The sequence below is a fragment of the Staurois parvus genome, unplaced genomic scaffold (genome assembly GCF_062004578.1).
Source record: "Staurois parvus isolate SC_StPar_1 unplaced genomic scaffold, SC_StPar_1.0 ptg000471l, whole genome shotgun sequence".
NCBI classification, from domain to species: domain Eukaryota; kingdom Metazoa; phylum Chordata; class Amphibia; order Anura; family Ranidae; genus Staurois; species Staurois parvus.
Window position 1 is genome coordinate 1,112,239 of NW_028318267.1, and position 26,580 is coordinate 1,138,818.

The following is a 26,580-nucleotide window of genomic DNA, read 5'->3' on the forward strand; positions in this document are numbered from 1 at the left end:
TTATATTTCTACATAGCTCACTCTATTTGTGAAATATACAGACAAAATTTTTTTTTAAAAAATGCACGTTTAACTACTTGCACTTACCCCCTTCGTGCAAACGCCAATTTTCAGCATTCAGTTCTGTCGCACTTTGAATGACAATTGCGCGGTCCTGCAACATTGTACACATGTGAAATCTGTATAATTTTTTTCACATAAACAGAGCTTTCTTTTGGTGGTATTTAATTGCCACTGGGTGTTTTATTTTTTGCACTATAAACAAAAAAAGAGCAAAAAATTTGAAAGAAAAAAAAAAGTATTTCTTTGTTTTTATTATAAAATTTTGCAAACAGGTACATTTTTTCCTTCACTGCTATGCGTTGATAAGGCTGCACTGATAGGCAGCACTGATGAGGTGGCGTGGATAGGCTGCACTAATATGTAGCAAGGATGAGCACTGATGGACGTCACTGACGGGCGGCACTTCTGGGTGGCATTGCAGGGCACTGATCATCAGTGCCCTGATGATCAGTGCCGATCTGCTCTGTGACATTTGGCGGGTAATGGCAGTACTTTCTTCACGCTGTGACAGCAACTGTATTTACTTGGTGATCTGCTGTGTTATTGGACACAGCTGATCATGTGGTAAAATGCCATTGTGACTGGCCTTTTACCTCACCATGTGATCAGCTGTGTGCATAGGACACAGCGATCATGGAGACCGCCGGGTGTGCGCCGGTGGGGGCTTGTTCTGGAAGGATGTCATATGACGCCCTCCCAGAACTGGACAACCATGCTGTAGCCGTCATTCGGATATAGCATGGTTGTAAAGTGGTTAAACTAATTCTGGACTCATTATCCACTTGAGCTCCGGAAGATTTTACCCCCTTCATGACCTGCCATTTTTTACTATTGAGCACTATATTACTTTAACTGGCAATGACGCTGTCATGCAACTCTGTACCCAAATGAAATTTATAACAATTTTCACATAAATAGAGCTTTCTTTTGATGGTATTTGATCACCGCTGGTTTTTTTTTAATTTTATATAAACGAAAAACACTAAAAAAAAAAACTTTCTGTTAAACATTTAATAAAAAAATAGTAAAAGAATCAAACTTTTTCATACATTTAGGCCAAACTGTATTCTGTTACATGTCTTTGTTAAAGAAAATCCCAATAAGTGTATATTAATTTGTTTGTATGAAAGTTATAGCATCTACAAATGATTGTATATATCCTGTATTTTTTTTTATACTAGTAATGGTGGCTATCAACGACTTATAGTGGGACTGTGATAGTGCGCCAGGCAATCTGACACTAACTGACACTTTTTGGGAACAGACATCTCCAGTGACACTAATACAGTGATCAGTGCTAATACTGTACACTGTCCCTGAACTAATGACATTGGCTGGGAAGGGGTTAACATCTAGGGGTAATCAAGGGGTTAATTGTGTGCCTAACTAGTGTTAATGTGTGAAATATGTGCTGCTTTTTACTACAGATCGAATTATTACTTTTCCTTGCTTTGCAGGGAAAAGAATCAAAGAGATTGTTCCCTCTGGACAGAGCCCTGTATTTGTGAACACAATGCTTTGAGCTGTGATTCGAAACAGAAATTCAGCAGGTCCCAGCCATGAATCATTGGCCAGGATCTACCGACAAACTCCCGGTGTGTCAAATCACAGGGGAGGAGGCAGGCAGGGGCGCGCAAGACCTGTACCCAGAAACACACAGCAAAGTACAGGTACGTCGCTGTGCCTTATGGACCGCCCATCCATAGTATGTGTCAGGTGGGTGGTCCTTAAGTGGTTATTCCACCAACTTTTTCCTCCCACCCCTTCACAAAAAATGTATATGCATACGTCTTTTGCAAGTCCTGTCAGTCCAGTATGGTGACATCATAGGTGCTCTTCACCCTCTGGAGCTGGGCAGATTCTAAGGCTTCTTTCACATGGACAGCATGGACTTTACAAAAAATGTCATCCATCCATACTTATAGCTAACCTTAGCAGTAAGGTGCACATGGAAGGGCAATGCACATCGCAAACACAGGATTTCCCAGCAACACTTACCGACCAGCCTGAGAAACAACCAATTTGTTCCTGTCTAACAATTTGCGTTAAAAACAGAGGGTTTTATTTGCACACATTTGCAAATACATGCATAAGCCACAGTCCCACGTCAAGGGTCCTCTGTATACTGTGGACCTAACTAAAATTTCCAAAGCTTCCAAAGTAGGAGCACATTTATCAATGGATAAGTTAAGGGCAAGTGTGCCCGGCGATGCCTATCCCTCCTTAAAGGCAGAGGGACGCACATGACGCCCAGCTATAACAAAATGAGAGCAAAGGCATCCAGTGCGTCTCTAAATCCAAATTAGCCAACTACATTAAAAATGGCAACCGTCCCAACCTATAGCGAGCCTTAACACTAAGGTGCAAATGGAAAGCAATGCACATCACAAACAAACAAAGGATTTCCCAGCAGCACTCACCAGCCAGCCTGCGAAACAACCAATTTGGCCCTGCCTAACAGTTTGCGTTAAGAACAGAGGGTTTTGTTTGCACACATTTTCAAATACATGTGTAAGCCACAGTCTCACGTCCACAGCATGGATTTTACTACCTTCTAAAAAGCAGTCAGCGGTGGATCACTTTTCAGATCTTGGTTGACAGCAGGTTTACAGGTTTGCTGAGGAGGCGATACTGCCACATCCTGCCCATCTTTCTTTTTTTTCCAATCCCCAGGGGGAATGTCTATATCCCACGGTGGATTGTACATTGACCTACAGCACCGCAACTGCCATAGCCATGGTTGCAGGACAGTCCCACTGACATGCTGAGTCAAAATTAGGAACCATGAAGCATCACAGTAGCAACAATGTGAACTCACCCCTTTGGCTGCCATGTATATTTGGAGGTGGGCAGTCAGGGGACAGTAAAAACGCAGATCAACCACCTGTTTTACTGCCCCTAGGCTACCAGTGTGAACTAAACCCAAATATTGCAGCATTCTCACATGGGGGGGTCAGAGTCTTGACACCCTGGACTCAGAAAGTAGGTCAAATGATGCTAGCTGTCAATGAAAACATAAGAGGAGAAGTGCCACACCATTGGCCATACTAATATGTGTGCTCCACTGTGACCCACAATCAGCTGACAGTGAGCTAAAGCCCGTTTTTGGATGACTTTATAGAGATGCTCCAGACTCTGGTAGGATCCTGAAAATAATGTTGAGATCCACCTTGGTGCGCCTGCCTACACTCACCCCACTTTGACAGATGCTGTCCTCAGCATCACACAACAACAGAAAGTACAAGAAGAGCATGGATGGGGTTGTTGGGCCTCCTGGGCTCCCGTCACCAGATCTGCCAGTCTCTGAGTTAGTGGAGGTCGGAGGCTCAAGCAAGAGTGGAACCATGCAGCAGGGGCTTCTTGTACTGGAGGAATATCCGTGGAGTCAAATTCCTCCAGGTCATTGGCAGGCTTCTTGGAGCAGTCACCCCCAGTACACAAAGTCTCAGCATATTTTGGTTCAGTCACTTCTTCATATTTGGTATTCTTTATCAACACCTGGTCCAGATGTTTTACATGCTCTTCGAATGTATGATGATATCATTGAGGTAAACCATCACAGTTTTGAAATTGAAGCTGTTGGGGATGTTGCTTAGGCTGAAAGGCATACAATTAAAATCAAACAGTCCCAGGGGTGTGATAAAGGCAGTCTTCTCATGGTCTTGGTTCCTCACTGGGACTTTCCAGTAGCTGCTGGCTAGGTCCAGGGTGGAGAAGAACCTGGTTTGTCCAAGGGCCATTAGGAATTCCTCAAATCGAGGCAGTGGGTAGGGAACCTGGCAGGTGCATGTGTTGAGTTTACAATAGTCCACACATAACTATAGACTGTCATCCTTCTTTCGCACCAGGACAACAAATTTTGGAGCAAATCTTGACCTCTTGGCACAGAGCTGGGGCAATGTGACAGTACCTCTCGCAATCTTTGTTGGGGTAGTAAAAATCTTTGAAGGAGATGGCCAGCTGTTCCATTAGTGAACTGTCTTGGGTCTCATCCCAGGATGCTATAGCTTCCTGTAGAGGGGCACATACCAGGTTGTGCCTTGGAGATGCAGTGAGGAGGTACCGTGTAGAGGTCAGCCGAGGTGGTGTGTCTGGGCTTGGGCACTCCCCTGGTGTTACGGGGTCCTTGCATAGTTCCACCTTAACCTCTGGTCAAGCACCACCTGCAGTGGAGGAAACAGATTGCCCCTGCCTACAAGCCCTAATAAACTCCTAAATGTTCAGACTGGAGCTCAGTTTCTTCAACTCCATCAATATTCAAGGATCCCACCCTGGGGTTTGAAATGCTTGCCCACTGAGCCATCTGGGGGTCCTCATCCACCTCCAAGGGGTAAGTGGATGATACTATTAATGAGTCACATTGGTCATTTATGGATGATTTATTTTGTTTCTCCTGATAGGCCGACCCCCTCCCCCTGTCTGCATTGACATAAATATTAGGTGATCCAAGCATGCATGTCATAAAAATCTTTCAATCTGCCCACATGTCCAAAGCTATCACATAACTCAGTATGGACAAGTATTTATTTTCTAGCACATCCGATAATCAAGAATAATTAGCAATGCTCTGCAATCTATGCAGAAAGCCAGCATGGGTCACTAGAAGATCTCAATGCACAAAAATAGGAAGTGATGGAGTGTGGTTTCCCATAATTCAACCTTTCTCCTCAGCAAGTCACATTTGTCTTTGTTAAGGCTCAGTATGAGCTACTCTTGGAGAAATAAGCCAGAGGGCATTCTTAACACCACACATAATATTGTAATAAGGAGAAATATAGTGTGCTTGACATCCATCCTTTCACAACTCCTTTTTTACTGGAAGCACAACAGTGCCCCTTACCTGTCACGGCCTGGAAATGCACCATTTTAGTATTTGTAAGAAAATCTAATCACAAACCAATGTGCCTGTATGAGTGAGGTCTGATGGAAGCAGCGGTTACCAGAAACAAGGATCACATTCTGATTTTGGGGCAGCAACTTCACTCGGAGTAAAGAGAAACAGACTTCACTGCCCAGGAGCTATTATGAGCTAAATGAGTAGGAGAAGACTGCTTCCATTATTATTATTATTATTATTATACAGGATTTATATAGCTCTCAATAATAAATAAATCCGTGCAGTCCAAACCCTATAAGTCCAAAATTAGATCAAATCCTTCTCGAGTGATAATGTGTTCAAAAAAATCTTTCAGAAACTTTCCCCGGTAATATTCCTCAAAAAAAGGAAAATATCACATAGTGTATTATCTTTTAAATTAAACAATTATAAATTATAGTGACTTCATTCCAGTGAAAACCCAATCACATTAATAATCAGTGAAAAAGTGAACAAAGTAAAAAAACTGTGAATCCAAACAGTGAAATACCACTGTGAATGTGAATCACTCTTCAGTGCTCATACTCAAACAAACACTGTGACACTTCTAAATGCAGTAAGGAATGCATACCCTTACCAATATTCCAAAAAACAGAAGCTTTTATATCTTTCAAAAAGATAGGTGGGAGATAGTCCTCCTGTGGATCTTTACCCAGTTTAATCCGCCTTCATAATACTATCAGGATCCAAAAGCCTTGAGACTCCATGGGGTTTATTTACTAAAGCTGGAGAGTCCAAAATCAGACTCACTTCTGCATAGAAACCAATCAGCTTCCAGGTTTCATTGCCAAAGCTTCATTGAACAAGCTGAGGTTAGAAGCTGATTGGTTTCTATGCAGAAGGGAGTCTGATTTTGGACTCTCCAGCTTTAGTAAATAAACCCCCATATGTCCCCATCAAACATATAAGTATAAGCATATAAGGGACAAAATAGTGTGATACTGCCAAGATAAATAATAAAATTGACCTTTAATCAAGGTGCAGCAGCCGCAACAACCAGTGAATAGCTGATTATTAACCAATTCAATACCGGGCACTTTTACACCTTCCTGCCCAGGCCATTTTTCAGGTTTCTGCGCTCTCACACTTTGAATGACAATTGCGCGGTCATACAACATTGTACCCAAACTAAAATTTTATAATTTTCTTCACAAAACTAGGGGCTTTCTTTTGGTGGTATTTAATCACCGCCGGGGTTTTTATTCTTTGCTAAATTAACAAAAAAAGACCGAAAATTTTGTAAAAAAAAAAAACCAAAAAAACACAACACGTTTGTTTCTGTTATAAAAGTTTACAAATAAATAATTATTCTTCATAAATTTAAGTGCTCGGTGGAGAGCAAAAGATGGAAAAACCCATAGTGTAGTAGATTCAAATGATGTTTAATGAAAAGTAGAAATAAAATAAAAAGGTATTTTCATACATGTGAACATCGGAAATCTTGCGACAACCATGAACAATCAAATAACAACCATAGGGTTGCTATGAGCACTAACCAGCTGGTTTGGTGATAGGGGCCGCCGGGCCTCTTTGATCCGGCGGCGTAACGTCAAGACTTGCAGGCTCTTCCAAAACGCGTTTCGTACGCATGTACGTCTTCAGTTGGGGTCGCCATGTGCATGTGATCACTGTGACCATTCACAGCTAGACACTAGTATACAATGGATGGCATGAATGAAGCCATCCATTGTATACAACTGTCATGTGACCTGCTGTGATTGCTCACAGCAGGTCACATGGTACTGGCAACGGGGCCGGTACTCAGATCTGTGTACCTCGGACACGGCTTGTGACAGATCTCGCCGCTGCGCGGCTCTGCAAGCGTGAAAACTGCGCATGTGCGGGAGTACACCATAGGGCGTCCACCCGGAAACGTAGTGCATTCTTACGACCGCCAAACGGCCATTGGCCGGGCAGTTAATGGTTAAGGAGCCAGCACCCACTGTGTCCATAACAACTATGACTCATCTGCTGTCATTGGGATTCCCCACTGACAGCAGAATGTAAGCAAAAGAAGAGCCTGCTGTAAAATAAAAATGCAAAAAACAGCATGGGGGTCCCCCCTCCCAATCCATACTAGGCCTTTTGGGTCTGGTAGATTTGGAGGAGGACCCCATGACAACATATTTTAATAACTGCATGGGGTCTCCTCCAAAATCTATTACAGACCCTTATCTGAGCATGCAGCCCAGCCCCCCTTATGACACTATGGACCTGGGCAGGATGTGCGGTTTTTATTTTTTGCGCTATAAACAAAAAAAAGACAATTTTGAAAAAAAAAAATATATTTTTGACTTTTTGCTATTAAACATGTCTAGTAAAAAATTTTAAAAAATCAAATTTTGTCATAAATTTAGGCCAAAATGTATTCTGCTACATGTCTTTGCTAGAAAAAATCCCAATAGGTGCAAATTAATTGGTTTACGTAAAAGTTATATCGTCTACAAATGGCGGTATATACACTGAAATGTTTTGGTTTTTTTTTATACTAGTAATGGCGGCGATCAGTGACTTGAGGGACTGCGGCGGGCATTCTGACACTTGGGGGGGAACTGATTTGGTGTCACTGACATCCCCAATACAGTGATCAGTGCTAATAAAAAGCACTGACACTCTAATGACACTGGGCAGGAAGGGGTTAACATGTGGGGCGATTAGAGGGTTAACTGTGTGCGTTTTATTGAGTGTGCTGTGTTTCACTGTAAGCACGCTGATCTGTATGGCTCTGCTATGCAGAGCCAAACAAAGCAGTGTGCAGGAGCTCACAGGGGAGAGATCTGTGTTGTTTATACACAGGTCTCTTCCCCTTCGGTAGTTCTCGGCGATCGCCGGGTGCCGGCGGGGAATCACCGGCCGGGACCCGGTGATTGACAGACGAGGCTGCGCACGCCCCCTACCCAGAACTGCAAAATCACGTATATATACACGTGATTTTGCGCACACGTGTCGCCCTGTAGCAGTATTTATGTTATAGGCCGTTGTGGAACTGGTGAATGCCGGCTCTTCTTTTGTTTACATTCCGCTGACAGCAGATGAACCATAGTCCTTGAGGACACAGCGTGTGCAAGCTCCTTAACCAGCTATTTCCTGGCTGTTAAAATTAGTGAACTGACTTCAACGCAGTATTTACCAAGCGTTTCTGTTTTTTGAGGTAAATACCACATAAAAGGTAAATTGACATATTTGGGATTGCATGTGATATTTGTGAAAAATGTGTCAGATCACCTAATACCGCATGCTGTCTGCTTTAGTGAAGTGGAAGTGGAGCCCCATGTGTTTTGCTTTTTGACAAATTCTCTTTGAAGGTGGTCTATAGACCTTTTTAGGGTCTACTCATGTGTGCATTTGTCTGTTGAGGAAGACATTTATTTTTTTTTAACATGCAGGTAAAACATTACACCACCTTTTTTAATATAGGCCCAGTGGCTACCAATTTCCTCGAAAATATAGAAAGGTATATAATAAAAGTGAATACACAACCGCAATGTACAGCGCACACATATTGACTTTATTTATTCCACTAGAAAACTACCATAATCCACTATGGTAAAATACAGTCAGAGGAGCCAGTTTAGCAAGCTACAAGACATAATAATCAGGATGATCTATTATTAGATCAAGTGGAAAAAAATTATCATAATTTGTTGTAGAAAGGGTATTATAAAACATTATAAAAAGGCATATGATGCCTGGGGGGGCACTTGTGAGCAGCAGACTGGATGGCCACATTGTATACCTGCTACTTGGCCGCCAGACACATCGGCACATTTTCCAGCCCTCGGGGGGTTACTGGTCATCCCTCCTGCCCCTCCTAGCCCCCAGTCCTCTGCTGCCCCAATGGGCAAGAAATCAACGACCACCCACACCTCCAAACGGCCTACCCGCCAGAGTCCGCGGCCTCAATTTCGAGTACGACGCCGGAGGCCGCATCCGAAGCCCCGGCCTCGAGTTCGGGTCTCCAGCTGAAGGCTGCAACTGAAGCCCAAGGCCTCGATTTCAGGTCCCACTCCGCAGCTATCCACGAGTGGGCCAGATCCCAGCGGTGATGACGACCATGCATCAGAGGCATCCCTGTAGTCTCCAACCCCAGCTCTGAGGGATGCTGAGCTCCTGCGCTGCTTCAAGTCCATGCTGCAGTCAGAATTATCCTCCGCTACTTCCAAGCTGGTCAGCGTCTTTCACGAGAAATTCGGGAGTTAGGCAGTTGGACAAACGATCTTGAAGATAAAATGGACGCAGCGGCCACGGTCATTGAAAGCCATGAAGAGGATCTGTGTGACCTCAAGAAAGAATTGGCGGATGCGCTGCTCCGGCTTGTGGATTTCGAAAACCATTCCCGCCGCAGCAATTTGCAATTAAGGGGTATCCCAGAAACGGCCACAGATCTCACCTCAACCGCCACCGCTCTGTTTCAGGAGCTGACGCCCGCCATTCCCATTGACCGGCTCGAATTTGACCGCATGCACCGTGCATTGGGCCCCAGACGAACGGATGGGTCCCCGAGGAACATTATCATCAAGTTCACTTACTATCGCTCTAAGGAAACTATCCTCTTGGCGGCCAAAAACAACCCAGACCTCAGATTCCAGGGGCATCGCTACCAGCTCTTTGCAGACCTCTCCCAGACCACTCTTCAGAAGCGCCGCCAGTTGAAGCCCTTTACTTTGGTCCTGGTGAATCGCAGAATTAAATACGCCTGGGGCTTTCCGTTCTGCCTCACCTTCAACTACCAGGGCCGCAGCCATTCTGTTGCCATGCCGGAGGAGGCCCACTCTCTCCTGGAATCTTTGCACTTGTCGCCGGAAGGGGCTACTCAGAGCCCAACTCATTCATCCGGATCCCCGGAGAGGCCGCTCCCTCTGGGCCGCCTCTAGGAGCAGTTGTCCAACAGGAGGAGGGCCCTCCCTCAGACCACTCTACGATCAACTCCGTCCTGCTTTTCTCCGGGCTGAAGATGTATCTTGGACCTCCCGCCGTTGGACTCTCCTGACGGGACCGTGAGTTTGGCCCTTAGGGCATTCCCAGTTTGTTAGTGTTCCAGGTTGGGCCTGATCCCTTGGGTTCCATCCTTGAATGGGGGGGGGGGGGGGTCTCCTCCTGGACTTGAGGATTATGGCTTTTTTCTGTTGCGGCCTACCACGGATCCGGGTGACATTGTTCGGGTTCCCGTTGGTGGAATGGGCTGATGGTTCCCTCAGGCTCCGGGGTTGGAGGTTGGGTGTCGGTCCTACTGGAAGGTTGGTGGGGGACCACTTGGGCTGTGTTGTGAGGTACCATGGTGGCCTGTAGTGGTCCTCCTGGAGGGGGTTGGCCCCCAAATTTAGTTGGGGTTCCATGGAGAGGTCACCGCGGATGTTATCACTTCTGGGACTCATTTGTATTACTTTGGTACCCCGTTACATAGTGTTTATTGCCTTTTTGCCCACTGAGAGCTTATGTTTTTGATGTTTTCATTTGCAGCTATGTATTCGGTGGTAGAGCCACCCCAACTAGTATCCTTCAAGTGTAGGATGCACGTTACCATTGGTGTGATACGATTGTACTGTTGTGCATACTTCTTGTGTCGTTTTCTTCTTTTCTTCTCTGGTTCTTCTGTTTTTGTTTTAAGCAGGGTTTCGGGACGCCATGGTCAGATCGCCATTGGGAGTGGAAATTGTTGGCTGACTTATATTTTTTCTGCTGAGCGTGTTGTGCTTATGCCACCACAACTTTTGAAAATACATTCACAAAATGTTCAAGGCTTCAATTCGCCTCAGAAGCGGGCTAAAGTTTTTCATCACCTCAAATCGCAACAAATTGACATGGTATGTTTACCGGAGTCCAGGTTTTCTCAGTCCTCCACCCCACGGTATCTTTCGCCTCATTATCCCACTTTTTACATGGCCTTGGCTCCTGAGAAACGCCAGGTCGTACTGATAGCTTTGCGTATGTACTCTCCAGCGCCTCAGGATATGCACAGCCAAAAGGGAAGCCAAGGGTACCAGGACAGCGACAACCAAAAGGAAATGTTCCAGGGGTGCAGCCCTCCTCAGACGGGGAAATCAGCCACTGGATAGAGAGAAAACAGGTGGCGCACACACCTAGTGCATTATCCAAGGTTTATTGTAGGAATTAAATCATAAAAACATACTCACAGACGAAGCATGTATCTAAAAAGCATAGAAAAATGACAATGGCCACAACGGCGGGCAAGGTGTTCTCACTGTCAGTGCGGTCAAATGCCTGACGCGTTTCGGGGACGAATCCCTTTCCTCAGAGCTGATGACCAACCTCTGATGCTGATGTATGATGAATGGAAAGTAAAGTAAGAGCCTCGCTGTTGATGCCACTCAACAGTGAGGCTCTTACTTTACTTTCCATTCATCATACATCAGCATCAGAGGTTGGTCATCAGCTCTGAGGAAAGGGATTCGTCCCCGAAACGCGTCAGCCATTTGACCGCACTGACAGTGAGAACACCTTGCCCGCCGTTGTGGCCATTGTCATTTTTCTATGCTTTTTAGATACATGCTTCGTCTGTGAATATGTTTTTATGATTTAATTCCTACAATAAACCTTGGATAATGCACTAGGTGTGTGCGCCACCTGTTTTCTCTCTATCACATACTTATAGCTTTCAACGCAATCTTCCCATTGTCTGTGCTCGGAATATAGCGGACCCATCGGGCAGGTATTTGCTCCTGACGGGCACCCTCTGGGACCTGGAGGTTACTTTTGTCTCTTACTAGGTGCCCAATCGCTTTCAGCATAAATTCTTTTCTCATCTTTGCACCACCGTTTCCTGACACTCCAAGGGTCTTCTTCTTTTGGGAGATTCAAATGTTACCTTGGATTGCACATTGGATAGGTGCTATGCACGGGGGGCGGCCACTTCTCACGACTTCATGCTAGAGGAACGTATGCGCTCTCTTTTGCAGACAGCAGGGCTGGCAGACGTCTAGAGGGAACTTCACCCAACTAAGCGCGACGTTACATTCTATTCCAATCCTCATGACAGTTTTTGTAGAATTGACCATATATTCATGCATGTCCAGCAGCTTCCCTTGGTCAAGCGGATATCTATTCCCTCCTCACCCTGGTTGGACCATGATCTCCTGGTACTCCTCCTTGACCTCTCTGGGTCGGTATGGCACCCCTTTCACTGGTGCATTAATGATTCTCTACTGACCATTCAGGGTACCTGTCAACAAATAGAATCTTTCTTACGCACATACTTTACGGAAAACTTGGGATCTGTCTCTTCGGCAATGCACCCATGGTGTGGGGTCATGTTATGCAGCTGGCGGCAGTTCGGAAGCGGGAGTCATCCCCAAACTGTTCCTACAAAGTTGGGAGCATGAAATTGTCCAAAATGTCTTGGTATGCTGATGCCTTAAGAGTTCCCTTCACTGGAACTAAGGGGCCAAGCCCAACCCCTGAAAAACAACCCCACACCATAATCCCCTCTCTACTAAACTTTACACTTGGCACAATGCAGTCAGGCAAGAACCATTGTCCTGGCAACCTCCAAACCCAGACATGTCCATCAGATTGCCAGAGAATTGTGATTGGTCACTCCAGAGAACACATTTCCACTGCTCCAGAGTCCAGTGACGGTGTGCTTTACACCACTGCATCTGATGCTTTGCATTGCACTTGGTGATGTAAGGATTGGATGCAGCTGATTGGCCCTGGAAACCCATTCCATGAAGCTCTCTACGCACTGTTGCTGTGCTAATCTGAAGACTACACAAAGTTTTGAGGTCTTTAGTTACTGACGCTACAGACAGTCGGCGACTTCTGCGCACTGTACGCTTCGGCATGAGCTGACCCCGCTCTGCCATTTTACGTGGCCTACCACTTCGTGGCTGAGTTTCTGTTGTTCCCAGTTGCTTTCACTTAGTTATAATACCACTAATAGTTGACCGTGGAATATTTAGTAGCAAGGAAATTTCACGGATGGACTTATTGCATAGATGGCAACCTATCACAGAACCATGGTTGAAGTCATTGAGATCCTAAGAGCGACCCATTCTTTCACAAATGTTTGTAGAAGCAGTCTGCATGCCTAGGTGCTTGATTTTATACACCTGTGGCCATGGAGGTGATTGGAACACCTGAATCCAATGATTTGGAGTGGGGTCCCAATACTTATGGCAATATAGTGTGTGTGTGTATGTATATATATATATATATATATATATATACATACAATTCCAACCTGCTTGTAACATTTGGACATTTACATTTCATTGCAAGGAGTAGTGTGGGTAGGATTTTTTAAAATAATAATTTACTGCCATCTAGTGTTCATTTGCATTAGCACGCTTATTTTTAATTCATTCCTGGGTTAGTTTCCTGGCTACTTTTGAACCAGTAAATGAGGCTTTGAGCCAGGATTGGGCGATGCCATTGTGGACAAAGCACACTCAAATATGGCTTCACACATTCATACACAGAATAACAAACTATACATTTTATGTTTTTAAAGTGGTATGAAAGGTGTATTTTTATAAAGACACACAAGGTTTTTTTTTACCTTACTTTATTCTCTCCATTAAGGTAAAACAAAATCTTCTCCATGCAGTTCCCCCCTCTTATACTTACTTGAGCCCAATCTCAATCGAGCACTGTGCCCGAGAGCAGCAGTTCTCCCGACTCTCTCCTTGCTCGTTGGCTCAGAGACAGCAGCATGAGCCATTGGTTCCTGCTGCTGTCAATCACAGCTAGTGGCAAGAGAGTGGGGGGATGGGGCTGAGTCCCGCTGTCTGAGTGTATAGACACAGATAGTGAGCCTCAGGAGCAAGCCTGCACGAGTGCCCCCATAGCAAGTGACTTGGGGGGGGAGCTAGGAGCACCAGCAGAGGACCCCAGAAGAGGAGGATCAGGGTTGCTCTGTGCGAAACCATTGAGCAGTTAAGTGTGACGTGTTTGTTATTTTAAAGAAAGTAAATCACATTTAGAATCACTTTAATAAAATAGAGGTAATACTTACCTGCTCTGTGCAACAATATTACACAGAAAGGTTGCTTTCCTCCTCATCTGGTAATGCTCTGCCAGCATTGTCAGCTTTGCCCTGAAAAAAAAAATCTTTATTGTTTAATTCTATAATATTAGAATCAATTACAGGAATGTGGCAGGAAAAACAGCCACTAACCAGAAACCACAGTTATTGCCCTGGCAAATAATAAAAAAAACTGGAAACATATGCTATGAATAAATAATAACAGAAAATTAGTAAGGAATCTGGAAGTGTCAGTATTTGGCAGTATGGAAGTGGCACTAAAGAGGTGTTAGCATAGAGATAGCAGTGTTTTAATTTGTGCCCTTATGGTAACTTGTACCCCCTCCTGTTTGGTACTAGATAGTACAGTCATTAGCTAGACACTCCCTGCTCCCTTATCCTGCTAAGTTTAGTTTCACTTTCTGCTGCAGAGCTAGGGCCAGAGGCGGACTGACCATTCAAGCAGTTGGGCACTGCCCAAGGGCCCAGGGTCAGTAGGGGGCCCCATGAAATGCCCCTGGTACTTTTTATAGGCTTTTTTGGGTGTGCTTTGAGTGTGAGCAAGGACACAGGGGCCCCATGATCCTCTATTGCCTGTTTGATGCTTCTGAACTCACTCATTAGATGCAAATCTCTCTACACTTGAGAAATTCGTGTGTGTATTGGAGCTTTCTGTGTATTGAACCTTGCTAGTGGAACTACAATAACTGTTTCTAGAATTGTCCCCACTGCTAGAATTGCTGTGATGGCTAGAATGTTTGATTTCTATTCTGCACAAACACCTATTTCTCTGGGTAACTCGTGACTGCAAACAAGATACAGCTACACTGCTCACATTTACAGCAACAAGTCTCAGCAAGGATATGTGCATTCACTAGACAGGAACTCTCCTATCATATCCCTGATATGTGCCGCTGTACCATGTACTTGCATGTAAACGTTTTCTTTGTATTGCTTCTTTTATGTGAAATCCCTACTGTTCCTGCCAATCCCTCTGCTTTCCTGATACAAAACTGACCACACTAGGCATGAGAGCACAGTGTGCTCAGTTATCTGACTGTGCTGGGAACTCAGTGTGCTCTCCTCCAATGATCAGACTTGTCCTGACAAGCCCTCCCCCCTGCACAGCCATTCACTAGGAAGATCAGTGTGCTTTTCTTTCTCCACCTCTCACTGGCGTATAAGACTACTTTTTATACTTAAAAATATACCCCAAAAATTGGGGGTTGTCTTATACACGGGGTATAAAATGTGAACCTTGAGTTTGTTTGGGTCAAGCTGGCTGGATGTGTGGTAATACTGTACATACAGTATACCGTGCTGAGCCAAGCTGGCTCAAAACAAATGTCCCTATGACAGATTAATCTGTCAGCCCGCTGGATGTGCGGTATATACAGTATACTGCGCTGAGCCAAGCGGTTTCAAAACGTACCGGTACGTCCCTACTGTAATCAGCCCGCTGGATGCGTGTATGTACGGTAGCTGCGGCTACATACAGTATACACTGGGCCAATCACGGCGAGTGATGTATTTTACTAATGAATACAAAGCCTGCTCGGATTGGCTGAGTCAGAGAGGTGGGCTGATGATGTCACAACCTCAGCCAATCCGAGCTACCGTACATACACACATCCAGCGGGCTGATTACAGTAGGGACATACCGGTACGTTTTGAAACCGCTTGGCTCAGTATACTGTATATACCGCACATCCAGCGGGCTGACAGATTAATCTGTCATAGGGACATTTGTTTTGAGCCAGCTTGGCTCAGCGCAGTATACTGTAAGTACAGTATTACCACACATCCAGCAGGCTGTATATATACTGTATACTGTATGTAGCCGAAGCTACCGTATTACCGCACATCCAGCGGTAACCATCTGATTTGGAATTTGATCCATATGATGACTGTCTTACAAATGTATCACAAGATGTCATTCATGAACTTATGATGTCAGAGGAAGAACATGAGGATTTTGAAGGATTTTAAGTACCGGTAAGTCATAACCATTTCAATTAAAAAATCTGATGTTTTTAAATGGTGTTACCTCGGAAGGGGGGTAGTCTTATACGGTGAGTATAGCCCAAAACCTATGTTATAACTGGAAAATTAGGGGGTCGTCTTATACACCCAGTCGCCTTATACGCCGGAAAATACGGTATATGCCCCTACCTGCCTGATCGATGTAATCTCCAGACAAGGGACAAACCACTGGCCGTTCTATTGCAGCAAGCTCCAAAGATCTCCATACTCCTTTATGGGAAACAGACAGCATGAGATGTTCACCCAAAGTGCCGAAAAGCGGTATGGTATGATATGGTATCGTATGTGATATGCATGCAAAATAGATGGGGCTTATAGTTTGTAAACTGCTCAAAGAGGATCTACAGCCATAAAAAGAAAAAATCAGCATCTACAAATACTGCAGCTGACAGATTTTAAAAACGGATATCTCCCTGTCCAGGGTTCCAGCACTGTCCTCACCCAGGTCGGTTCTTTGCCAGTCTTGGGGTCCCAAGTGCTGTTATGTTGACTGTTTTAAGCCTAATATAAGTGTTTATAACTTGCGAGCCAAAAAAACCAAAAACTTATTGGATCGCTAACAATTAACACATACTCCAATTGTGCAAATTAAACCTTCCATCTATGATTGTTGTGTTCCTATTATCCAATTATATAAAGTGTAACAAATATATTATAAAAGGTACAAAAAAAGTTTTTTCAATTAAAAAAATGATTGTGATGAAAATCAAATAATTCATCACTAATTTGAACTTTTTTGAAAAATGGAATTAATTATTCGATTTTCATCACGATCACTTTATTAACCACTTGAGCTCCTGAGGATTTACCCCCCTTAATGACCAGGCCTTTTTTTGCTGTTTGGCGCTGCACTAATTCAAATAATTGCGCGGTCATGCAATGCTGTACCCATACAAAATTTACACAAATAGAGCTTTCTTTTGGTGGTATTTGATCACCTGTGTGCTTTTTATTTTTTGCACTATACACAAAAAAAACACGAAAATGTTTTAAAAAAACAATATTTTCTACTTTCAGCTATAAAAAATATATTGTAAACTCAAAGTTAGTCATAAATTTAAGCCAAAATGTATTCTGCTACATGTTTTTGGTAAAAAAAATCCCGTGCATTAGCAGGCAAACTGGCGCTATCTGGGAGGGGCGCTAACACTATCGGAAGTCACCAGTGACACTAATACAGTGATCAGTAAAAATCTGTTCACTGTAATCAATGACACTGGTGACAGGGCAGTGAAGGGGTTAACTGGGGTGGGGAGGGGGGCGATCAAGGGGTTAAATGGGATTTCTGGTGCACTAGCAGCAAACTGGCGCTATCTGGGAGGGGCGCTAACACTATCGGAATTCGCCAGCGACACTGATACAGTGATCAGTAAAAATCGGTTCACTGATCAGTGACACTGGTGACAGGGCAGTGAAGGGGTTAACTGGGGGGGGGGGGAGATTAAGGGGTTAGACGGGATTATTGGTGTATTAGCGGGCAATCTGGCGCTATCTGGGAGGGGCGCTAACACTATCGGAAGTCGCCAGCGACACTGATACAGTGATCAGTAAAAATTGGTTCACTGATCAGTGACACTGGTGACAGGGCAGTGAAGGGGTTAACTGGGGGGGGGAGGGGGGGCGATCAGGGGGTTAAATGTGTCCTCTAGTGTGTTCTGTCAGTGTGCTGTTTTACTCACTTTTACTGTTTCTTCTTCTCTGTCTGGAACGGAATGTGTCCAGGCAGAGAAGAATGACATCATATCCTGCCCTGTGTAAATGTCAACACAGGACAGGATAGGACAGGGACCGATCATCTGATTTCAGCCAGAAATCACTGGCTGAAATCTAATGATTGATCCCTCCTGGATCGAATCGTGTCACCCGCGGGTCGGCGGGAGCGCACGCGCCCCCTACCCGCGACAGTGTCGGGAGCGCGGAGCCCGTTTTAAAACGTGGTTTTGCGCTCCACTGCCGCCCTGCACACGTATATATACAGTGGCAGGGCGGCAAGCGGTTAATTGTAAAAAAAATTTTTGTACCTATAATATATGTTACACTTTATATAATTGGATAATAGGAGCGCAACAATCATAGATGGAAGACTGTTTTAAGCCTGCTGACTCCTTGCGGCTTCACAGCTGGCTCCCCACCACAAATGCATGAGCTGCACTGTGATCTGTGAGTGGTCCTGCAGCTTCCTAGGACCTTTGAACTGTCCCAGGAGACTGCAGGCGGTGACGAGCAGGACAAATTTCCTCTGGGATCACCCAGGCAATGGCAGCAGAAGTGAGAGTGAGTACTTGTCAAAACCAAGTACCCACTCCCCCTTCAAAAATAAAACAGCTTTGCATTAGTGGCAGAGTAGGAAGGAAAGGAGTAGGAACAGAAAAACTTGCAAAACAGTTTACATCAAAATCAACATTTATTCCTTTAGTCTTCCTAGGACCAATGTTTTTTGAATCTTCAATCCATTTCTATGTGTTTGTTTAGCACCATAGAGATTTAGATAAGCCCAACTTGGGAAACATTGTCTGTAGCACAACCCATCTCCACCTAAAAGAGCCCTGGAGAACACAAGGTGGTTCCATAGACTCTGCACCTCATCGGTGGGGGACTCCAGAAGAGGCTTGAGACTGCTCTGTGCAAAACCATTGCACAGAGAAGTTCAGTTTGACTTTTCTTTATTAAAACAAACAAAAACAACATTTTTAGATCCAATTTTAACCAGTTGCCGACCAGCCTCAGTACATATACAGCGGCAAAATCACGTATATATATATACGTGATTATTATTATTATACAGGATTTATATATGTGGCTGCACATTTGCGTGCAATTTAAAAAAACGTGCTGAGTGCATGCGCCCCCAGCACACATGTCCGATACTCACGGAAAGGTCCTGATCTCCTCTTGTGATCGGAACCTTTCCCGATCATGTGACAGCAAATCACGGCAGTCACATGACCCAAAAACCCCACCCGCCTCCCGGCTTCTGAAACCCTTAAAGGATCGGGAGGTGCCGGCACCAAGGAGTTAAGGTCCTGGAATAGCCTAGCCAGTCTCCAGACCTTAATCCTATGGAAAATTTATGGACGGAGATGAAACTTCCAGTTGCCACGTGACAGCCAAGAAACCTGAAGGATTTAGAGATCATTAGATTAGCGTGGACCAAAATCCCCCGAGATGTGTACAAACCTGGGAACCAACTACAAGAAACATCTTACCTCTTCTGTGCTTGCCAACAAGGGTTTCTCCACCAAGTATGTTTTGTTTGCAGATCAAATACTTATTTTGATCACAGAACTGCAACTCAATTTATATCATTTGTATCATGTTTTTTTCTGGATTTTTGGTTAATATTCTGTCTCTGTCATTTAAAATACACCTCTGATAAAAAAATTTCAGACTTTTCATTTCTTTGTAAGTGGGCAAACTTTCAAAATCTGCAGGGGATCAAATCATTATTTTCCCCACTGTATTTACAAATTCAGATGCTAGAGGGCAGCAGATCTTTACACTGGCACAGCAAATGCAAGATGTACAGAGGTCAAAGTTCAGTGCAAATTAAAAGCAAATGCAAGAATGAGACACTTGAAAAAAGCATCAGTACCGTATTTGCCGGCGTATAAGACGACTGGGCGTATAAGACGACCCCCTACATTTCCTGCTAAAATGTAGTGTTTGGGCTATACTCGCCGTATAAGACTACCCCTCTTCCAATGCAAAACAGTGGGAGGAATAGTGCCCCATCATCGGTGTCAATGGGAGGAATAGTGCCACATCATTGGCATTAGTGGCAGGAATAGTGCCCCATCATTGGCATTAGTGGCAGGAATAGTGCCCCATCATTGGTATTAGTAGCAGGAATAGTGCCCCATCATTAGTATCAGTGGGGGGGAATAGGTGCCCCATCATTGGCATTAGTGGCAGGAATAGTGCCCCATCATTAGTATCAGTGGGGGGAATAGGTGCCCCATCATTGGTATCAGTGGCGGGAATAGTGCCCCATCATTGGTATCAGTGGGGGGAATAGGTGCCCCATCATTGGTATCAGTGGTGGGAATAATGCCCCATCATTAGTATCAGTGGGGGGAATAGTGCCCCATCATCGGTGTCAGTGGCAGGAATAGTGCCCCATCATCGGTATCAGTGGCAGGAATAGTGCCCCATCATTAGTATCAGTGGGGGGAATAGTGCCCCATCATCGGTATCAGTGGGGGGAATAGTGCCCCATCATCGGTGTCAGTGGCAGGAATAATGCCCCATCATCGGTATCAGTGGGGGGAATAGTGCCCCATCATCGGTATCAGTGGGGGGAATAGTGCCCCATCATCGGTATCAGTGGGGGGAATAGTGCCCCATCATTACTATCAGTGGCAGGAATAGTGCCCCATCATTGGCATTAGTGGCAGGAATAGTGCCCCATCATTGGCATTAGTGGCGGGAATAGTGCCCCATCATTGGTATCAGTGGGGGGAATAGGTGCCCCATCATTGGTATCAGTGGCGGGAATAATGCCCCATCATTAGTATCAGTGGGGGGAATAGTGCTCCATCATCGGTGTCAGTGGGGGGAATAGTGCCCCATCATCGGTATCAGTGGCGGGAATAGTGCCCCATCATCAGTATCAGTGGGGGGAATAGGTGCCCCATCATTAGTATCAGTGGGGGGAATAGGTGCCCCATCATTAGTATCAGTGGGGGGAATAGGTGCCCCATCATTAGTATCAGTGGGGGGAATAGGTGCCCCATCATTAGTATCAGTGGGGGGAATAGGTGCCCCATCATTAGTATCAGTGGGGGGAATAGGTGCCCCATCATTAGTATCAGTGGGGGGAATAGGTGCCCCATCATTAGTATCAGTGGGGGGAATAGGTGCCCCATCATTAGTATCAGTGGGGGGAATAGGTGCCCCATCATTAGTATCAGTGGGGGGAATAGGTGCCCCATCATTGGTATCAGTGGCGGGAATAGTGCCCCATCATTGGTGTCAGTGGGGGGAATAGGTGCCCCATCATTAGTATCAGTGGGGGGAATAGTGCCCCATCATCGGTGTCAGTGGGGGGAATAGTGCCCCATCATCGGTATCAGTGGGGGGAATAGTGCCCCATCATCGGTATCAGTGGGGGGAATAGTGCCCCATCCTTGGTATCAGTGGGGGGAATAGTGCCCCATCCTTGGTATCAGTGGGGGGAATAGTGCCCCATCCTTGGTATCAGTGGGGGGAATAGTGCCCCATCCTTGGTATCAGTGGGGGGAATAGTGCCCCATCATTGGTATCAGTGGGGGGAATAGTGCCCCATCATTGGTATCAGTGGGGGGAATAGTGCCCCATCATTGGTATCAGTGGGGGGAATAGTGCCCCATCATTGGTATCAGTGGGGGGAATAGTGCCCCATCATTGGTATCAGTGGGGGGAATAGTGCCCCATCATTGGTATCAGTGGGGGGAATAGTGCCCCATCATTGGTATCAGTGGGGGGAATAGTGCCCCATCATTGGTATCAGTGGGGGGAATAGTGCCCCATCATTGGTATCAGTGGGGGGAATAGTGCCCCATCATTGGTATCAGTGGGGGGAATAGTGCCCCATCATTGGTATCAGTGGGGGGAATAGTGCCCCATCATTGGTATCAGTGGGGGGAATAGTGCCCCATCATTGGTATCAGTGGCGGGAATAGTGCCCCATCATTGGTGTCAGTGGCGGGAATAGTGCCCCATCATCGGTGTCAGTGGGAGGAATAGTGCCCCATCATTGGTGTCAGTGGGAGGAATAGTGCCCCATCATTGGTGTCAGTGGGAGGAATAGTGCCCCATCATTGGTATCAGTGAGGGGAATAGTGCCCCATCATTAGTATTAGTGGGAGGAATAGTGTCCCAACATTGGTGTCAGTGGGAGGAATGGTGTCCCATCTTTGGTGTCAGTGGGAGGAATGGTGTCCCATCATTGGTGTCAGTGGGAGGAATGGTGTCCCATCATTGGTGTCAGTGGGAGGAATGGTGTCCCATCATTGGTGTCAGTGGGAGGAATGGTGTCCCATCATTGGTGTCAGCGGGGGGTGGAATAGTGCCCCATCATTGGTGTCAGTGGGGGGAGGGGAGGAATAGTGCCCCGTCGTTGGTGTCAGTGGGGGGGGGGGGAGTAATAGTGCCCCGTCGTTTGTGTCAGTGGGAGGAATAATGCCCCATCGTTGGTGTCAGTGGGGGGGAGGAATAGTGCCCCATCGTTGGTGTCAGTGGGAGGAATAATGCCCCATCATTGGTATCAATGACACCAATGATGGGGCACTATTCCTCCCACTGACACCAATTACACTTGCTGACCCTGTTCTAGTATGGTGCTGCTGCAGCCAGCATATGTGGTTGCAGCAGCACCTCTACACTGAACACTTACCTGCTGCTACTGCACTCGATTTTCGCGGGGCCGCTCGGCTCCGCCCCCTCACCGGTGATTGGCCGCCTGTGTGCCTTTCCTGAGCTACAGTTCTGGCGGCCAATCACCGGTGAGGAGGCGGAGCCGAGTAGCCGCCCGAACATCCACTGGCCGAACTGAGGGAGCAGCCGAGCTTCCTGGACCAGATCGTCCTGGGACCGGAGCCAGGTAAGAGACAGCCCCTGCCCACCCCTGTACTTAGTGTCCCTTCCGTTGGAAGGGGGGGGCGGCACCGCGCCGCCCCCCTAAAAAGTGTCAGTATGCCGTATACCGGCGTATAAGACGACCCCCGACTTCAGAGAAGATTTTCAAGGGGTAAAAAGTCGTCTTATACGCCGGCAAATACGGTATATACATGTGCCTACTGGCAAACTTGGAAGAGACATACCTAAGCCTGAACATGTGACCCCAAAAACGCAGTGCATTTTCAATGTTTTTTGTTGTGTTACCACTGAATTCTATGGAAGGTGCAGGACTTTTCAAACTGAAGCACAAATGCAGCACACTAATGTGAACAGCTACATACGATGTAACCACTTCCCGTCCGGCCCATGTATATAAACGGCCGGACGGTGGCAGTGCAGGGGCGGGTTGCCATTCATAAATGGCACCCACCATTTAAGCCTGTGCGCGCTCCCTGGGAAGGCGATCCAGAACACCGATCGCTGTGCGGGACCTCTGTGTGAGGTCGTGATCACTGATTGGCCAATCAGTGACCACATGAATAGTAGTAAGCAATATGTCCCTTTCTGATATCATTCCTTACTACTAGTGAAATCTGTGAATGATCACAGAGATCACATGGTACAGGGCTATTCACAACAGCCATGTACCATGTGACAAGCTGTGACCAATCACAGCTCTCACAGTATTTCTCAATGGCTGCAAGAATGCTGCCAGAGAGGAGAAATGATTGCTTTTATAGCCTTTATTGCTATAAAAGCAATCAGTGTAAAAAAAAATCTTCATCACACCCCCACAAGTAGTACTGTGTCACTATGGTGACACTGTACTGCTAGCGTGACAGTATGTAAAAAGAAAAAAAACATAAAAAATACAAAAAAATAAAATAAAAATTTAGAAAAAATATAATTTTTGGTTATAGACTAATTTGGATAATTGTTTTAACTAAAAAGATAGATGAATACATTTTGGCCAAGATTTACGAAGAAAGATTATTTATCTGCAAAATCTTATAAGAAAAGCACTTTTTTTCAAAATGTTTGGACTTTTTAATTTACATAGCAAAAAAAAAATCCCAGTGATGAATAAATACCAGCAAAATAAAGTTTTGTCTGTCTCCAAAAAAAATGCTATAAAATTAATATGGGTACAGTGTTGCATGACTGCGCAACTGTCATTTCAAAGTGTGATAGCACTGAAAGCTGAGAATTGGCCTGGACAGGAAGGGGGTGAAAGTGTCTGGACTTGAAGTGGTTAAAGGGGCATCATTTTCATGTGCTTTTGTTGTGCTGGACAGATGCGTTTTATCACAAAAAAAGTGCATTAGTGGAAAGAGGCCTTTCCCCCCCCCCGTCACATAAAAGCAGATTTTGAATTTATGCGACTTACAGTGAAGTCGCACGGTTTCAAAGTCGGGTGACCTGCTGATTTCATTGCGATTTGCAAGACGTCTGACACAGATGTAAATCACATCAAACGTAGTGCATGTAGTACTGTAGAAATTGGAACATCTCTGACCAAGTCAGAACCGCACCGATATGACCGCTCTAATAGCAGACAATAGAGTGTGACTTGGCCTACGATCTGCAAGTCGCCTGGCATGCAAATCGCACCCGATGTGACCGGGGTTTAGGTAAATGACTCAATGTCCCGTCTTTTACAGGCATGAGGGTGCACAGGTGTTGCATCCATCCCCATGCCAGCGTCCCATTTTAGTCTATTGGGACACACTGCTGCATGGACACAGCTGCTGTGGCCCTATATGACATGTGGTGGCGGGTCCCCAAACACACACACTGTTCTGAACATTCAGTTTAAAAAGATGGAAAGTACATTCATAGAAAACAAAGGTGTGCAAAATCTTACAGTTCCATTTCCTTTCAAAGCTGCCACAGCCTGAGTGGAGTAGCAGTCCTATAAAAGGACCTTTGCTCTGTGTGTGGAAGCAGTGGTCTCTCTCCTGGGGTGTGACACACCCCCTGCTGAGTCAGAACCAGTACTCTCCAATCAGCAGGACACTCATTGATTGCTTCACTGATTGCAGAGCCATATACAGTATCTGGCACAGCAGGGGCCCTGTGTGTTGGACCACTGCAGAGAGACCACTGCTTCCACACATAGAACAAAGGTCCTTCTCTTCAGCTCATACCCAGCATTGGGCTTCAACATTCTGACCTGTACCTAATGTAGCACTACCCCCTTAGGAGTTGCAATAGATTTGGGTCCCCCTATAGTTCTGCACAGCCAAGCAACACACATTTTCCACTCAGACTTGCATCAGGAGGCAGTGACCAGTCCTTGAGCTTCGTTTTGAAGTTTTATTAGGGGGTTCAGAACTTGGATGGGGTGAGGGGCGTATAGGATGGCCGGGGGAACGGCAACAGAAGGCAAATTCCTTAGCAATGATGTACAAAGTCTAGCAAAGTCTATACAGCAAAATGTCTCTTCTGGAGAGCTAGCCAGCGCCCCCGAGGACCGCCCCCGAGGACTCCTCTCCTCATCCACATGTACTGGGTGCATCACTGGGCAGGGAATCCAATGCTTGCCACTGCAGAGTGTACAGTCCCGGGTAAGAGAACAAATCCAGCTTCCCTCCAGAGGGCTCCTCTTCCCTTACTGGCAGGGTGCAGGCTTCTTCACTTGGTCCCCTCCTGTGCTGCCAGTGACTGCTACCAGGCCTTCTAGCTGGGCCGCTCCTTCCCTGCTGTACAGGTGGGCCTCTCTCAGGGGACAGGAGAAGTCCCAAATTATCTTACAGGGTCCTGTGCCTGTAGGTGAGCCCCTCTCCATCCGGGCACCGTAACATCCTATCCTACTAACTACCCCTCCCTGTACCCCTCCACTGAGTGCCTGCTATCCTACTAACTACCCTTCCCTGTACCCCTCCACTGAGTGCCTGCTATCCTACTAACTACCCCTCCCTGTAAAGCGCCACTGAGTGCCTGCTATCCTACTAACTACCCCTCCCTGTACCCCGCCACTGAATGCCTGCTATCCTACTAACTGCCCCTCCTTGTACCCCGCTACTGAATGCCTGCTATCCTACTACCTGTCCCTGCACCCTGCCACTGAATGCCTGCTATCCTACTACCTGTCCCTGCACCCTGCCACTGAATGCCTGCTATCCTACTAACTACCCTTCCCTGTACCCCAAGTGCCTGCTATCTTACTAACCACTCATCCTTGTACCCCACCACTGAGTGCCTGCTATCCTACTAACTACCCCTCCCTGTACTGTGCCACTGAGTGCCTGCTATCCTACTAACTACCCCTCCCTGTACTGTGCCACTGAGTGCCTGCTATCCTACTACCCCTCCCTGTAACCAACCACTGAGTGCCTGCTATCCTACTAACTACCCCTCCCTGTACCCCGCCACTGTGGGGGGAGGGAGGTCCTTGTAGAAGCAGCCCAGTGTAGTGGCAAGATGTGTATCCTATGAAGAAATGTCTCCCCTGAAGCAACTGCGCACGTGCCGGTTTTAGACAGAAGAAGCCGATCGCCATCTTTAGCACAGAGCTGCCACAGTTAACCCCTTACAGGCTGCACCGCTGAAGCTGATTCCGCGGATCACTAGCCGCCGCCGCTCCCGTAAGATGGATCCAAGCTGCGTACTGGGGAGCATAATGGATCGGAGAGAGGACAGTGACATGAGGACTGTGAAATGGGGGGGGGCAGTGACATGGGGAGGACTGTGAAATGTGGGAGGGGACAGTGACATGGGAGGATAGTGACGTGGAGAAGTGACATGGAGAGGACGGTGACATGGGGGGCTGTGACATGGAAGAGAACACTGACATGGGGAGGGCAGTGACATTGGGGGGCGTGACATGCGGAGGACAGTGACATTGGGGGGGGCATGACATGCAGAGGACAGTGACATATGGGGGGGGGGCATGAAATGGGGAGGACAGTGACATGGGGAGGACAGTGACATAGGGAGGACAGTGACAAGTGATGGGGTCAGTGACATGGGGAGGACAGTGACAAGTGAGGGGGTCAGTGACATGGGGGGGCAGTGT

At 46.2% G+C, this 26,580-nt stretch overlaps 1 protein-coding gene across 8 annotated transcripts in view; it reads right to left on the reverse strand.

Annotated features, from left to right (window-relative positions):
* The window catches only part of LOC149452461 (uncharacterized), a 247,627-nt gene that overhangs the window by 198,428 nt on the left and 22,619 nt on the right, over window positions 1–26,580 (reverse strand). For 7 of the 8 annotated variants that reach the window (XR_016314860.1, XR_016314863.1, XR_016314864.1 and 4 more), the window contains one exon: window positions 13,914–13,994. Coding sequence is in view for 2 of the 8 variants with exons in the window: in XM_089689365.1 (XP_089545491.1) it covers window positions 13,914–13,994 (81 nt within the window). In the remaining 6 variants the exon portion in view is untranslated. Of the gene's footprint in view, window positions 1–87; window positions 155–13,913; window positions 13,995–26,580 lie in introns of all 8 variants that reach the window. The other variant, XR_016314865.1, reaches the window with a different exon arrangement.